Here is a 12471-nt window from a genome sequence, read left to right as displayed (position 1 = left end):
CGTTTGAAATGATAGTGGCTGGATTATCACTCGGGGCAACGAATTTAGCGTCAAACTAAACACCCTCGATGCATGCAAGCACTTCCGCGACCCCTATTATGATTCTATTTCGGCTACGAAGGCGGCGACGAGGGGCAATGAGCCAGAGGCAATCACATTGACACATTGACAGCCCATCTGACGGCATTGGCATCGCGAGATTATTACCTTCCAGTCGGTGGACAAGTGGCAGCACGAAGGACTGGAAGACTCCCGTTCCAGCCATGCATCCGTGAAGGCTACCTACTGTATCCCATAGAATTACCTTAGCTACCTCACAGGCCAACAACAGCCACGGCGCCCGCCCGCCAACATGGATTATTCGCAGCCAGCAACAGCAACAGCAACCCGGACAGCAACACCACCCACAGCCATCGGCGGCAAACCCTCCACCGGTATTCCACGAGGCCCGTCCAAGCTGCCCACCACCAGACCGACCCCGACGTCTACGCCGACGCCTGCGTCTGCCCCTACGCCTGCCAAGCCCCGGCCGACTTCAATGCTGGTGCCTCCATCGTCCTCAGCATTGTCATCGTCGGGGTTGCGGCCACCACAGCGATCCATAGAACAGGTACCACGCTCGTCCACTCCCGGAAAGCCAGTAGCGGCGGCGGCGGCGACTACGACGACGACGACGATATCAACTCCGCGATTCCAAGGTAAAACATCGACCTCCGGCCTGGCACGTCCCACCTCGATATCATCAGCATCGTCTTTGAAGCCCCCAAGTAGTAGCAGGAGTAGTAGTAGCAGTAGGAGTGGCGGTGGTGGTGGTGGTGGTGGTGGTGGTGGTAGTGGCATGGGGTCGGGCCTCCAGAAGCCTGTACCGACCTCGATCCGCACCAACCTCACCAAACCAGCACTTGCCAAGCCTGCCACATCTGTATCTGGTCTGGTGCCACCGCGCCCTCGCAGCGGACTTCAGAAACGGGCGTTTGGTGCTCCACGATCACGATCTCGAGCAGCCACTGATGACGAAGAAAAGCACGACAAACTCAGCTCGCTGGACAGCTTCCGCTCTGCCTCGCGCCAAGGCTTCGAAGACGAGCTGCCAGGAGGATCGCCCGAGTACGCAGAAAGCACTCAGGCTCAGGATGCCGCTGCTCCTCAGCGGAGGCACCCGCGACCTTCGCTGTCGGAGAGGACTATCGAAAGCCTGCAGTCGGTGCCGTCGACGCCGAATGAACGCCGACGGTCCGGCTTCTTCAACCCGCCAGACAGCCCCATGGGTCCTCCTCCACGTCCTACTTCTGCTATGAGTAGGAATGGCAGATCTGGGAGCAGGCCGGGCACTAGCGATGGCAGTACTTCCTCGCGCCCGCTGAGCAGGGCTGGCTCGACGCGTATCGCTCCAGCCAGCGCCAAGCCTTTCACGCGAACTACAACCAAGACGGCATCCAGAATCAGCTCATTGCCTGCGACACACACCACGAAGCAGAGCATTGGCGGTGGCGGTGGCCTGACGAGTAGACTTCAGCAAGCGAGAGTCGACGCCCAAAGGGCAACATCACCAGTAAAGAAACCCTCCGCCTTGCCAAATGCCTCTTCCATAGGAATTCCAAAAACCTCCTTGACCAAGATGGGCAACGGCACGAGAACCATTGCCTCATCACGACCTGCGAAGCCGAGACCGGCCCTTGGAGACGCATTTGTGTCGCCTGCAAAGCGCACTTCAGCAACCAAGCCAGCACTTTCTGTGTCAACAAACGAGGCCGAGCCGAGCGAAGGCAAACGTGCGATTAGCAATTCGTCTGCAGCTCTACGAGAACAGATTGCAGCAGCCAAAGCAGCAGCAAGAAAGCATAAAGAGGCTGCTACCAAGCGAGAGTCGGACTCTTCGCAACCCCAGGTCACCAGCGACGAAACTGCGATTGCCGCTGATGATCATGCTGACCCATTCGGGCAAGCGCCCAAGGACGAAAAGCACGTCCTGAAGTATCGAGTGCACAATGCGCGCATGAGTGGCAAGCTCAACGTTGCCGCCATGGGCCTGAAAGAGATGCCGGAGGAGATTCGAACCATGTACGATGCAAAGACCATGGAGGACAGCAAGGTCAATTGGGCAGAGGTTGTCGACTTGACCAAATTTATTGCAGCTGATAACGACTTCGAGGTCATCGACGAGTCTGTCTTTCCTGACCGCTCGCACGAGGAGCTCGCGGAAGACGAAGACGCGCAGGGCAATCAGTTTGGAGGACTGGAACTGCTCGATCTTCACGGAAACTCACTCTCGGCATTGCCCATGGGACTGCGACGTCTAGACCGCCTCGCCCACCTCAACGTGACACATAACAAGTTGGAAAACACCGTGATCGACATCATCGCACAAATACCGACTCTGAAAGAATTGAGGCTTGGCAATAACAACTTGACAGGTAACCTCCCCAGCGCAATATGTAGCCTGACAAAACTGGAAGTGTTAGACGTGGGTACCAACCGGTTGCTCGGCCTACCCGAAGCACTGGTCGACCTGGTGGGCTTGCGAGTGCTGAACGTATCTGGCAATCAACTTACCACACTGCCGATGGAGGCTCTCGTACAGATTCCGCTTACCGAGTTGGACGCCAGCAGCAATGCGTTGATAGCATCACTGTTTCCGCTTGGCGGCCCGTCCGGACATTCAACACTACAGAGCCTGAATGTGGCCAACAATTCACTCGCCGCATTGACGTTCTCGGAAGCGCTCGAAATGCCGAAACTCAGAGAACTGTACTTGACCAACAACCAGATGACGTCTCTGCCGTCGGTATCGGGATGGAGCGAGCTGATGACACTCCACGCAGGCGACAACAAGATTGTGGATTTTCCAGAGGGCTTCACGAGTCTGTCCAAGCTGCGCAACGCCAATTTTACCAGCAACGAGCTTCGTATGCTAGATCCAGAGATTTGCAGAATGGCAAATCTGGACTCCCTTGTGTTGGCTGCCAATCCGCTACGAGAGAAGAAGTTTCTTACTATGAATGCTGCAGACATCAAGCGTGATCTGCGGGCGAAGATAGCGCCTGGATCTGGGGGTGATTTTGACGATGAAGAGCCGACCAGCCCAGTGACAGTTGTTGGTGCCGAGGACCAGACCTCACAATGGTCAGTGAAAGGGAACGGCCTCCTGAGTCTTTCCGGCAAAGATCTAGCAGATGATTTGGACGAGGATCTCAGCTCGTTCCTGCGGAGCAACTCGGTTCGTCAGCTACAGCTACCGGATAGCGGTATCACTGTCATTCCACCCGTGCTCTCTCTGGTTCAAGATCTGCGCTCGCTCGACTTGTCCGGCAACTCCCTCGGCACAGAGTACCTCACTGACGAAATCACTCTACCCACACTGGAGGAGCTCAACTTGAGCAAGTGTCGGATCCAGTCCCTGGATCTATTAATGACATTCCTACAAGCTCCGAATCTCAAGACCCTGCACTTGACCGCGAACCGACTCAGTGGTGATCTGCCGGCTCTGCGTACGGTGTATCCGCAACTCACAACACTTTTCGCTACCGACAATAAGATTCGCACCATTAGTGCTGATGCGCTGCGAGGACTACATACTGTCAATCTAGCCTCCAATGATATTGAAGCTTTGCCCGCTGAGATTGGACTCCTGTGGGACGAGGGTCTGCGCAATTTCAATGTTAGCAGCAACGCGTTTCGCGTGCCGAATTACAGGCTGTTGGACAAAGGCACAGAGGCTACACTACGATGGCTACGAGATCGTCTGCCGAATGGTGGCAACAAAGATCATGATGTGGATTGAAGGACGCCCTCCTCACAATGGAAGAGCATGATGCTGCCCACCGAAAATGCGTTTCTGCGAGATGAGATGGCTTGTATAGCGGTGATGTCGACTTGAGAACCGCAAAGGAGGGTAACGCAAACTCGATTACGTTGTTCCCAACAAGTATCTTTGTGCGATTGTCGGTTTCTTTTTCCCTGTACGCGCCTCCTGATAGTAGTGCTTTGAACGGTATACGACGTTCCTATTGTGGTGAATGTCGAAATGGTATTGGATGTCAGCTCAGACCTGTGGCCAGGACAGAATTGCGCGCCTAAGAGGTCCTCCCCAGTTCATTTGATACCATTGTGCGAGACACGTATGTTTGACTCGTTTGCGTCCCAGCTCCCATTTGGAGGTCTTTGGCCTCAGACCACTGAATTCGGCTGCCGTCGCGTATCGGTATCCAGGAAATTCCCGTGTCGTGCGTGTATGATATCGTACTCGGTTCCTCGCCCACTCCGCATTACTTCGTGTTGTGGCATTGCATCGTCCTCAGTCGTGGTTCAGAGTGATTGACTACTGGATCGTTTGCTGTGCGGCCATACGGTCGTGCTCATCAATATCGCTGCAGTGAAGTCAGCCGGGAGAAAGGCACGCCCTCTACGCCTTCTTGCACAGTACTCACGTAGCCTCCCATGGGTAGTTGATCCACACGTCTGGTACCGTCCTCGCAGCCAGGTACCGATTGTTGCTGATCATCTCCTCGGGTAGCGTGCCCTTCTTCGCCTTGTCCTTGTTGTGCAGAACAAAGATGGAGAACTTGGTGGTTTCTGCGCCTCGGCCAGCCTTCTTCGCCGCCTCATCGACATCCTTCTGCAACTCTTTCACAGCATACTCGAGTGTTGTGCGTGTGTCATCCACTTCATCCACAATGAGAATGCTCTTGCCGACCAGATCGACCATTTCCAGACTGGTCAGGTCCAGCCATTGGGTGCGCGTGACTTTGGTGCCGGGTGCTTCGACCTGCTCGTCTGTACCGAGGGCTTCGTATAGCGACAGACCGATGGCCTGGATAGGAATATTTGGTGCGCCAGGCTGCTTAAGGAAGGATCGAAGCATTCGAGCGGGAACGTAACCACCGCCACCGATAGCGATCATGAGATTTGGCTGAAAGTCCTTCAAGATGCGAGGCGCTGCATCCTGACACAGCTTGTGCGTCTGCGGGATCGTGGTCAGCGCCCTGTCGAGGCGGATTTGGAGGAAGACAAGGCACTCGAGGAGATGTGAGTCTCTCGTCGGTTCAGGCACCGGGAGAGGGAGAGAAGAGCGCAGGCTGTGTCACATGCCAGCAATGCCGGGTTCCTCCTACCTGGTTGTACGTGATCCAGACTTTTTCGACCATTCTCGCAGGAGTGGATGCTGGCGGTAGTAATGGAGGAGTTAGATTGAAGGGAGAAGAAGACGCAAAGAATGTAGTCGCGAGAGTCACTGACCTTCGGGAAAGGAAGAAGGATACCTTATATAGCGGGAGGTGGGAGGCAGCTCGTACAGCGACAAATGTTTCTGAAGCTGGCGGCGGCCATCTCCGCTGCGTAAGAGGGAGGACTGAGGTGTCATTCCTTGGCATATATCTTACTCGCGCCTCCCTCCCGTTATCAGCTCCGATATACCTCCGCCGCGAAGCTGCTACAAGACAAAGACCGCACCTCACCTCTCCTTTCCCATCCTTCTCGCTCTCTCACCGCCGCCGCCCTCCATCTTGCTCCCGTCGCAATCCTCTTCTCTCCACCCTCTCGCCTGCCCACCGTCCTGCACGCCCTCGTGCTTCTGCGCTCGCGCGGCTCACCATTCTCGCTGGCCTCCCTCGTACCTCTTGCCCGCTCTCGATTGCCATGACCTCCGCCATCCTCGAGTCCATTACTGTGGTAACCTATGCCCGCCGCCAATCGACCGGAACAAAGTGCTCCGCGAGTTCTGCCCGCAACGGGGCGGCACGTCTATCGCCTGATGGGAGAGCATCTAGGGCACATCTGACCATGTTTCCTGCTTGGCGTGGACTCTGCGATGCAACACTGCTTGTCCTTAGGTTGTCCTGATTCGTGCACCGCAGAATATGAGGTCTACAAGAGGCCGCCCGCTAGATACACATGAGTCTACAGTGCACGGATCTCGTGCGTTGGCGACCAGCACGCTGTAGAGGGAGTGTGAAGCGTACAAATGAGCAGGGGCTGGGCTTGCTTGGTTACGGGGAGCTGTTCAGGCCAGCATGGACCCGCGGACCCCGGCGTGTAGGAAGTACGTTAACTTGTGGAAAAACAATATCTATTGCTCCTAGGCTCTCGTCGCGGGGCGTTGGTTACTCTGAAGCCTGACCTGGTACGAACGTCCCAATGATCGGTCGCAAAAGAAGATTTCTCGATACCAGTATCGATCGCCTTGCGGTATAGCTTGCTTGCGATGACCTAGCTCGAGTCTCCCCCGTCGGGCTACCTTCCATCATCTTTCGAGCTCAGATCTGTGCCTTCAACGTACTTCGAAGTGGAACCCGAGGGCAAAGCGTAACTTTGCGCGCCCATTTTTGGCGCGATTCGATCGTGTGAGCGAGAAGTTTCTCTAGGCTATATATCGCCGCGATTCTCACCACAGCATCTGCCCGCTACCTCCACTACCTAATGCCTAGCACCCTCTCCGCTAGCATCGACGATGTATGCTATGTGCACTTCGTTTCTTTTCGGGCGTGCTAGCCAGGCTCACCCCGATAATCCTATTGTATACTCTAGACTGCCGCTTGCAAAACAGAGGGTAAAGCAAGGTCAAAATTTGCTTTTCTATGCAAGAACCATCTTCCAATAGCCTTCATGCCCTCGTGACCGACCCAACAAGCAGTCTAGGGGGGATCACATCTGCTGCTGCTTAGACGCCGCATATCATCAAGGTTCCCCGCCTCAATCGCCTAGGTTCTGTTGATACATAAGTCGTTGGTCTAGTCGCTTACGTATGTTGACTATAGCACTTGGCCTATTAGCCTTACTCGTACGATACAAGCCTACAAGCCCTAGCTCTAGATCCGACCTACGTAGTACGCTCCTTGTTAGCTATTTATTACTCGGGTTTGTTTGATTGGTACGGAACGACCTCCAAACCTTCCGAAGCGCACACTACCTCAAAAAAAAAAGCCGGCCGCAGGCAAATCTACCTTCCTACCTGCCTACCTATCTGTCCCTACGGGCTACCTTACCTAAAATTCAGAAGAGAAGGACAAGAAGAGAAGAACCAAAGAAAAGAGAAGTACCAAAGAAAAGAGAAGTACCTGAAAGAGAAGAGAAGAGAAGGACAAGGACAAGGACAAGGACGAGGACGAGGACAAGGACGAGGACGAGGAGATGGAGATGGACATGGACATGGACATGGACATGGACATGGAGATGGAGATGGAGATGGAGATGGAGATAGGGATAGACATGCGCGCGCTGTGCGCGCGCGGATCACTAGGTAATGTTCCCTACATGTAGTCTACATGTAACATTGACATATTCTGAAAACCTGAATACAACCTTCTCCGCACTTGTTTACAATAGGGTAGGGAGATCTACCGAAGAAGTTACAGTAATAGTAGACCTAGGGTTTCGTAGTACAAGCTAAGAGGCTTTCCTAATATGTTGCTTAGACAGTATATAGAGCAGAGCAGAGCTAATAAGAATCAGAAATCCAATCTACTTTCTTCGACATCAATCCAACGACACTTGACCGACAACCAAACGGCAACTAAACGACACCTATTCAATAATTGAACAACAACTTAGCTGTCACGATGCATCTCAGCTTCCATCTCCTCCTCCTTGTCATTACATCACCACTTGCTGTACTAGCGAAATCGAAGCTTTGTGGTGAAAATTATGCCGCATGTCGTCACAATGATGGTAGCTGCACGACTCTTAATCCGGGAGACGGTTGTAATGAATACGTCTTTATCTCGAAATGCGTGTGTAACAACAATGTCAAAGACATTGATTGCGGAGGGATTTGCTAAAAAAAGCCTCCAAGATAGGTATGCTATATGTCGTACGCGAGAATGACTGCATCCGCTAAAACGTGTTGTCTAGGCTACGGAGGTCGAGGAGGCTAGTAGTATGGCATCGTACTTTGCCATGTACTTGAACGGGACCTCTTGAGAATAAGTTCGAAAGCTACGATAAGTCCGAGTAAAGTACGAGTACTACATGGATGGATGTATGGATGGACGGATGGATGAAGGGATGAATGGAAGGTTGGATTTCGTTGATTGATTGATTGATTGGTTGACCATATAGTTTTGAAAATGCGTGGATGGATGGATGGATGCGTGGACGGATGGATGAAGGGATGAATGGAAGGTTGGATTTCGTTGATTGATTGATTGGTTGACCATGTAGTTTTGAAAATGCGTGGATGGATGGATGGATGCGTGGATGGATGCGTGGATGGATGCGTGGATGGATAGGTAATTGGATGTCCTTGGTTGATTTGATTGATTGGTTTCCTCCCGCCGTTCTAGCCGTAGTCTCCAGCGTCTAGTCGTTCCCCAACCTACTAGAATGGCCTAGCTAGAGACCGCTTAGGGTGTTCGTCGAAATCTTGTATCTAGAAGCTTCGTGCTCCTAAGAGGACCGACTTGACATTGTCGATATGTGCTTCTACGTCCGCGCTGTATAGTAGCAAGCGACAATTGGACTTCTGGAACAGCGGTTGTTGGCAGAAAAAGACCTGTACCTACAGATTGTTGTTAGCTACTAGTACGCAACTACTAGTTGGCACTGCGCCTCTGCCCTATAATAAGGGACAGTATAACTAGTAAGCACAATCGGAGCCGTAACGACGCCAGCTCAGTCGCCTAGAACGAACCGCTCTCCTATAGCCGACATCTTCGGTAGACGGCAAAGTACTAATATGTCCTACGGGCCTGCCCGTTGGTGGTACGGATTCTGCGGGCAGCGGAATGTGTGCCAATCTCAATTTTCGCGCGCGCACAGCGCGCGTATGTCTATCTCTCCATCTCCATCTCCATCTCCATCTCCATCTCCATCTCCACGTCCTCGTCCTTGTCCTCGTCCTCGTCCTTGTCCTCGTCCTTGTGTCTTCTCTTCTCTTCTCTTTGGTTCTTCTCTTTTCTTTGGTTCTTCTCTTTTCTTTGGTTCTTCTCTTTTCTTTGGTTCTTCTCTTTTCTTTGGTTCTTCTCTTTTCTTTGGTTCTTCTCTTCTTGTCCTTCTCTTCTGAATTTTAGGCAAGGTGGCCCGTAGGGACAGATAGGTAGGAGGTAGGCAGGTAGGCAGGTAGGCAGGTAGGAAGGCAGGTTTGCCTGCGGCCGGCTTTTTTTTGAGGTAGTAACGTATTGGGTCTAGTAGATTTAGCGCGCTCTACCCCAAAAGATCGCGCCAATAGGATACATTCCAGCGGACTAATAGGATACGCTCCGCAGACCCGGCAGGTACTACTAAGAATTTCGATTACCCTATATACCTTTTTGCTAATTGATTAGCACTCTACTTCTCCCTATACCTAACCTACGCTACGTTTCGGAAGGTTTAGAGGTCGTTCTATACTAATTAAAGACTCTAGTACCTTGTCTATACTAGCGATTAAGGACTAGTAGTCTAGTTATAATAATTTATAGCGATAGATTAAAGCTCGCTAACGTAGTCGCGACTTCGTAGTATATCTAATCTCCTAGATATATATATATTGTAATAATATAGAAGACAACCTAGATACTAACTTTCGGATTAGATATAGGATCTAACGTAAAGTAATAAAGGACGTAGGTATACTATAGAAGATAGATACGAGTATAGAATCCCTCGCCTAGCAGATCGAAGGAGGATTTTCTATCTATAGTATATTTGTATTTATCTATATCTAGATCTCTAATATTAGTCTTCAAATTATTAGAGATTATACTAAATAGCTAATATAGGCGTTAATACTAGCTTTAGAGGCTTAGCCGATACTCGAATTAACTATCTACTCGACTTATAACAAGCTCTCCTCTAATTGCTCTAGACTAGTATCTTGCTACCTACCGATATAGGTATAGTAAAGCGTAATATAATAGAGGCAAACACGCTCCTTACGAGTCGCCGTCTACTACGCGCTATTGTCTACAGCTTAATACTCGTCTATTACTAGGCCTCGTTATAGGTTAGGTTAGGTATAGGTTAGGTATAACCTAACTTAAATACCTAACCCTACAAATAAGCTAGGTACCTAGCTTATAAGCGGGGTACAACCTAACGGTAAAACCCTAGTAGGTATACCTAATAGGTATTGTAATAGGTATTATATAATACGAGTTAAATACCTATAAAATAGTAGAAAGAAATATTAATAAGGTATATATACCTACTACCTAATTCCTAGAGTATAGAATTTGATAGGAATATATTCTATATTTATTGTAGCTGCCGACTATATATACCGACTATATATACTAATCAAAAAGAGATTACTAGAATAATAAGGAAAGCTCTAACTAATTAATTATAGTTATAAGCTACTATATACTAAGGATAGAAACTACCTTAGTTCTTAGTAAGTAGCTAAGTATCTAGAGTAGCTTGCTCCTTTGCTTACTGCTTTAAGGCCTCTACCTTAGCGTCTTATATCTTTTAATAAGTACAAAGTTGATCCTCGAAATTCAGCCGCTGCTAACGATAAAACTAACGCGCAATTTTCTTTACGTCTCCCTCGAGAGTTTCCTAAGCAAGGCGTAAGCTATCTTCTAAACGCTCTTTTGTAATAGTAAGCGCGTAAGCTACCGCTACTAGCTTATTAGTATAGGCTTCTAGCCTCTACTTAAGAGTTTGCTTATTATTGCTAGAATGATTATCTAGCTCTTCTTAATTATAACTAGCTTAAAAGTCTCGACCTTAGAGTCTAGACATCTTAATCTCGGATATCTTAATCTTACTTATCTTGCTCCTACTTATATTCGTCCTACTTATTATCGTCCTACTTATTATTATCCTACTTATTATCTAGGAGTAGAGGAGTATTATCCTAAGCTATTAAATTAGTATATTATAGTATATTATAATTAATAATAAAAGAGTAACTTACTAAGAGTTGCCTGCTAAGTAGTAGTATCCTCGCTATTATTGTTGTCTATAGTCGGATTCTAAGTAGCTTCTAGTATATCCTCGTTAAGTCGTTAGAATCGTCTTTAACAATTCGTCGAGGCTTCTTAGTTAGGAGAGGCTTGTATTTTAGCGTAGCCTTTGCTTTTAGCGCCTTAGTAGCCTTGTTCTTCTTTAGCTCTATATAGATAAAATTAGGATTAATAGGACTAGAATTATAAGTAGGCCTTATTATAGGTACAACCTACTCTAGTAGGTATGTAGGGTAGGTTGGGTATTAGCAATACCTAATAGGTATAGGTATTTAGCTAGGTATACCTAACCTATCGGGTTGGGTACAAACCTAGTAGGTATTACGATACCTAGTAGGTATTGCGTACCTATTAGGTATTGATTTTTCGTAAACAGAAAGAAAAAGCCTAGAAACCGAGTGCCCTAAGAGTAAGTTATTTGAACTAGGTATTAGAAAAGAAACTGTATATAAGCCCGATATAGATAAGAGGATAAAGAGAGTAGTCAGATCGAATAAATAAATATAGAAGAATATATACGCTAGATTACAGCTTATAATATTTTGAAACTTAAGTACTATAGTCGGCAAATATAGTCGGTAGGTAAACTTTATACAAGCTTAAACTAAGCTCGCTATAATCGTCTCGTAGTATCCCGGAGGTACTCTTACGCAAGCTTAAAGCTTAGGCGTACCGATCGCCTTAGCTCCTCTACCCTATCTCCCTTATTATCGCTAATTATATCTAAGTTACTAATCCGTTCTATAAGATCTTTTGTCTACTCTCGGTCTTTACTTAGGATCTTCTATAAAGTTAGAGTACTAAGAAGCGCTTAAGCAGCCTCTATAGCCTTATAGGCGATAAGAACTCTAGTATCGTACTTATCGTCGCGGTAGCGGAAATAGGATACTATTAGTTCAGAGAATATTAATATAGAGTATTAGCGATTGAAACGACTTTAGTATCGAGCGATACTAAAATCGCGCTTATACCTAACTCCGGCCGTAGGAATACAGAGAATATCCTACGCTATTAGTACGAGAGTAGGGTACTTAGGCTTAAGCGAAGACTATATCTTTAGTACCTCGAATAGATCCCCTTTATCTATATTAGCATCTAGATAGTCGGCAAGCTCGTTATCCTTACGAGTACTACGTCGTTGAGTTTAAGAAGACTCTATACTCCTACTAAGAGTAAAGTCGATCTAGCCCTTATACCGACTACTTCTACTATATAACTCGTAGGTAGAAGTGCTCGATAATAGACGATAGCTCTTCTCCTACTCTATTCTTAGCTTACTCTTATAATACTCGTAGTAACTTTTATCCCCGAAGTTATCGCGTACCTAGAACTTCCGCTTAAGGCAGAGGGTAAGGAGGATACTAATGCCGTAGTAATCGCCAAATCGATCCTAGGTATCTCGATAATATTTCTTAAGCTTAGCCTAAGCAGCCTCGTATGCCTAATATATATCCTTCTTCTAAGGTATCCTCTTATTCTTAAGTCGCTTTATCGCCTCCTCTAGAATATCGAAAAGCTAGTTATAGTATATAAGGACAAGGTAGATAGTCGGACCTTTCGTTGTTCTAATCGTTACTATCGCCGCTAC

At 48.4% G+C, this 12471-nt stretch overlaps 2 protein-coding genes across 2 annotated transcripts; one reads left to right on the top strand and one right to left on the bottom strand.

The window, feature by feature from the left end:
- Positions 1-251: 251 nt before the first annotated feature.
- Positions 252-5284, bottom strand: SEPMUDRAFT_88137 (hypoxanthine guanine phosphoribosyltransferase). Its single transcript, XM_016910464.1, has 4 exons — positions 5236-5284; positions 5112-5161; positions 4428-4960; positions 252-4367 (listed from the first exon to the last, which is right to left on the bottom strand). The coding sequence occupies exons 2-4, from the start codon at positions 5142-5144 to the stop codon at positions 4319-4321; spliced, it is 615 nt and encodes a 204-aa protein (XP_016759097.1). The 5' UTR covers positions 5145-5161; positions 5236-5284; the 3' UTR covers positions 252-4318.
- Positions 1004-3754, top strand: SEPMUDRAFT_10214 (L domain-like protein; the record flags this gene model as incomplete). Its single annotated transcript, XM_016900506.1, has 1 exon — positions 1004-3754. A coding segment is annotated over one exon (2751 nt), but the record flags the coding sequence as incomplete, so codon positions are not given.
- Positions 5285-12471: the final 7187 nt, after the last annotated feature.

The sequence above is a fragment of the Sphaerulina musiva genome, assembly GCF_000320565.1.
Source record: "Sphaerulina musiva SO2202 unplaced genomic scaffold SEPMUscaffold_7, whole genome shotgun sequence".
Lineage (NCBI taxonomy): Eukaryota > Fungi > Ascomycota > Dothideomycetes > Mycosphaerellales > Mycosphaerellaceae > Sphaerulina > Sphaerulina musiva.
This window is presented reverse-complemented; position numbering and strand designations above follow the sequence as displayed.

Coding starts and splice junctions, on each gene's coding strand:
- SEPMUDRAFT_88137 (XM_016910464.1), bottom strand. CDS start 5,144: ATGGTCGAAAAAGTCTGGATCACGTACAACCAG. Junction 4,961..5,111: donor TCTGGATCACGTACAACCAG/GTAGGAGGAACC, acceptor ACGATCCCGCAG/ACGCACAAGCTGTGTCAGGA. Junction 4,368..4,427: donor AACTACCCATGGGAGGCTAC/GTGAGTACTGTG, acceptor ACTTCACTGCAG/CGATATTGATGAGCACGACC.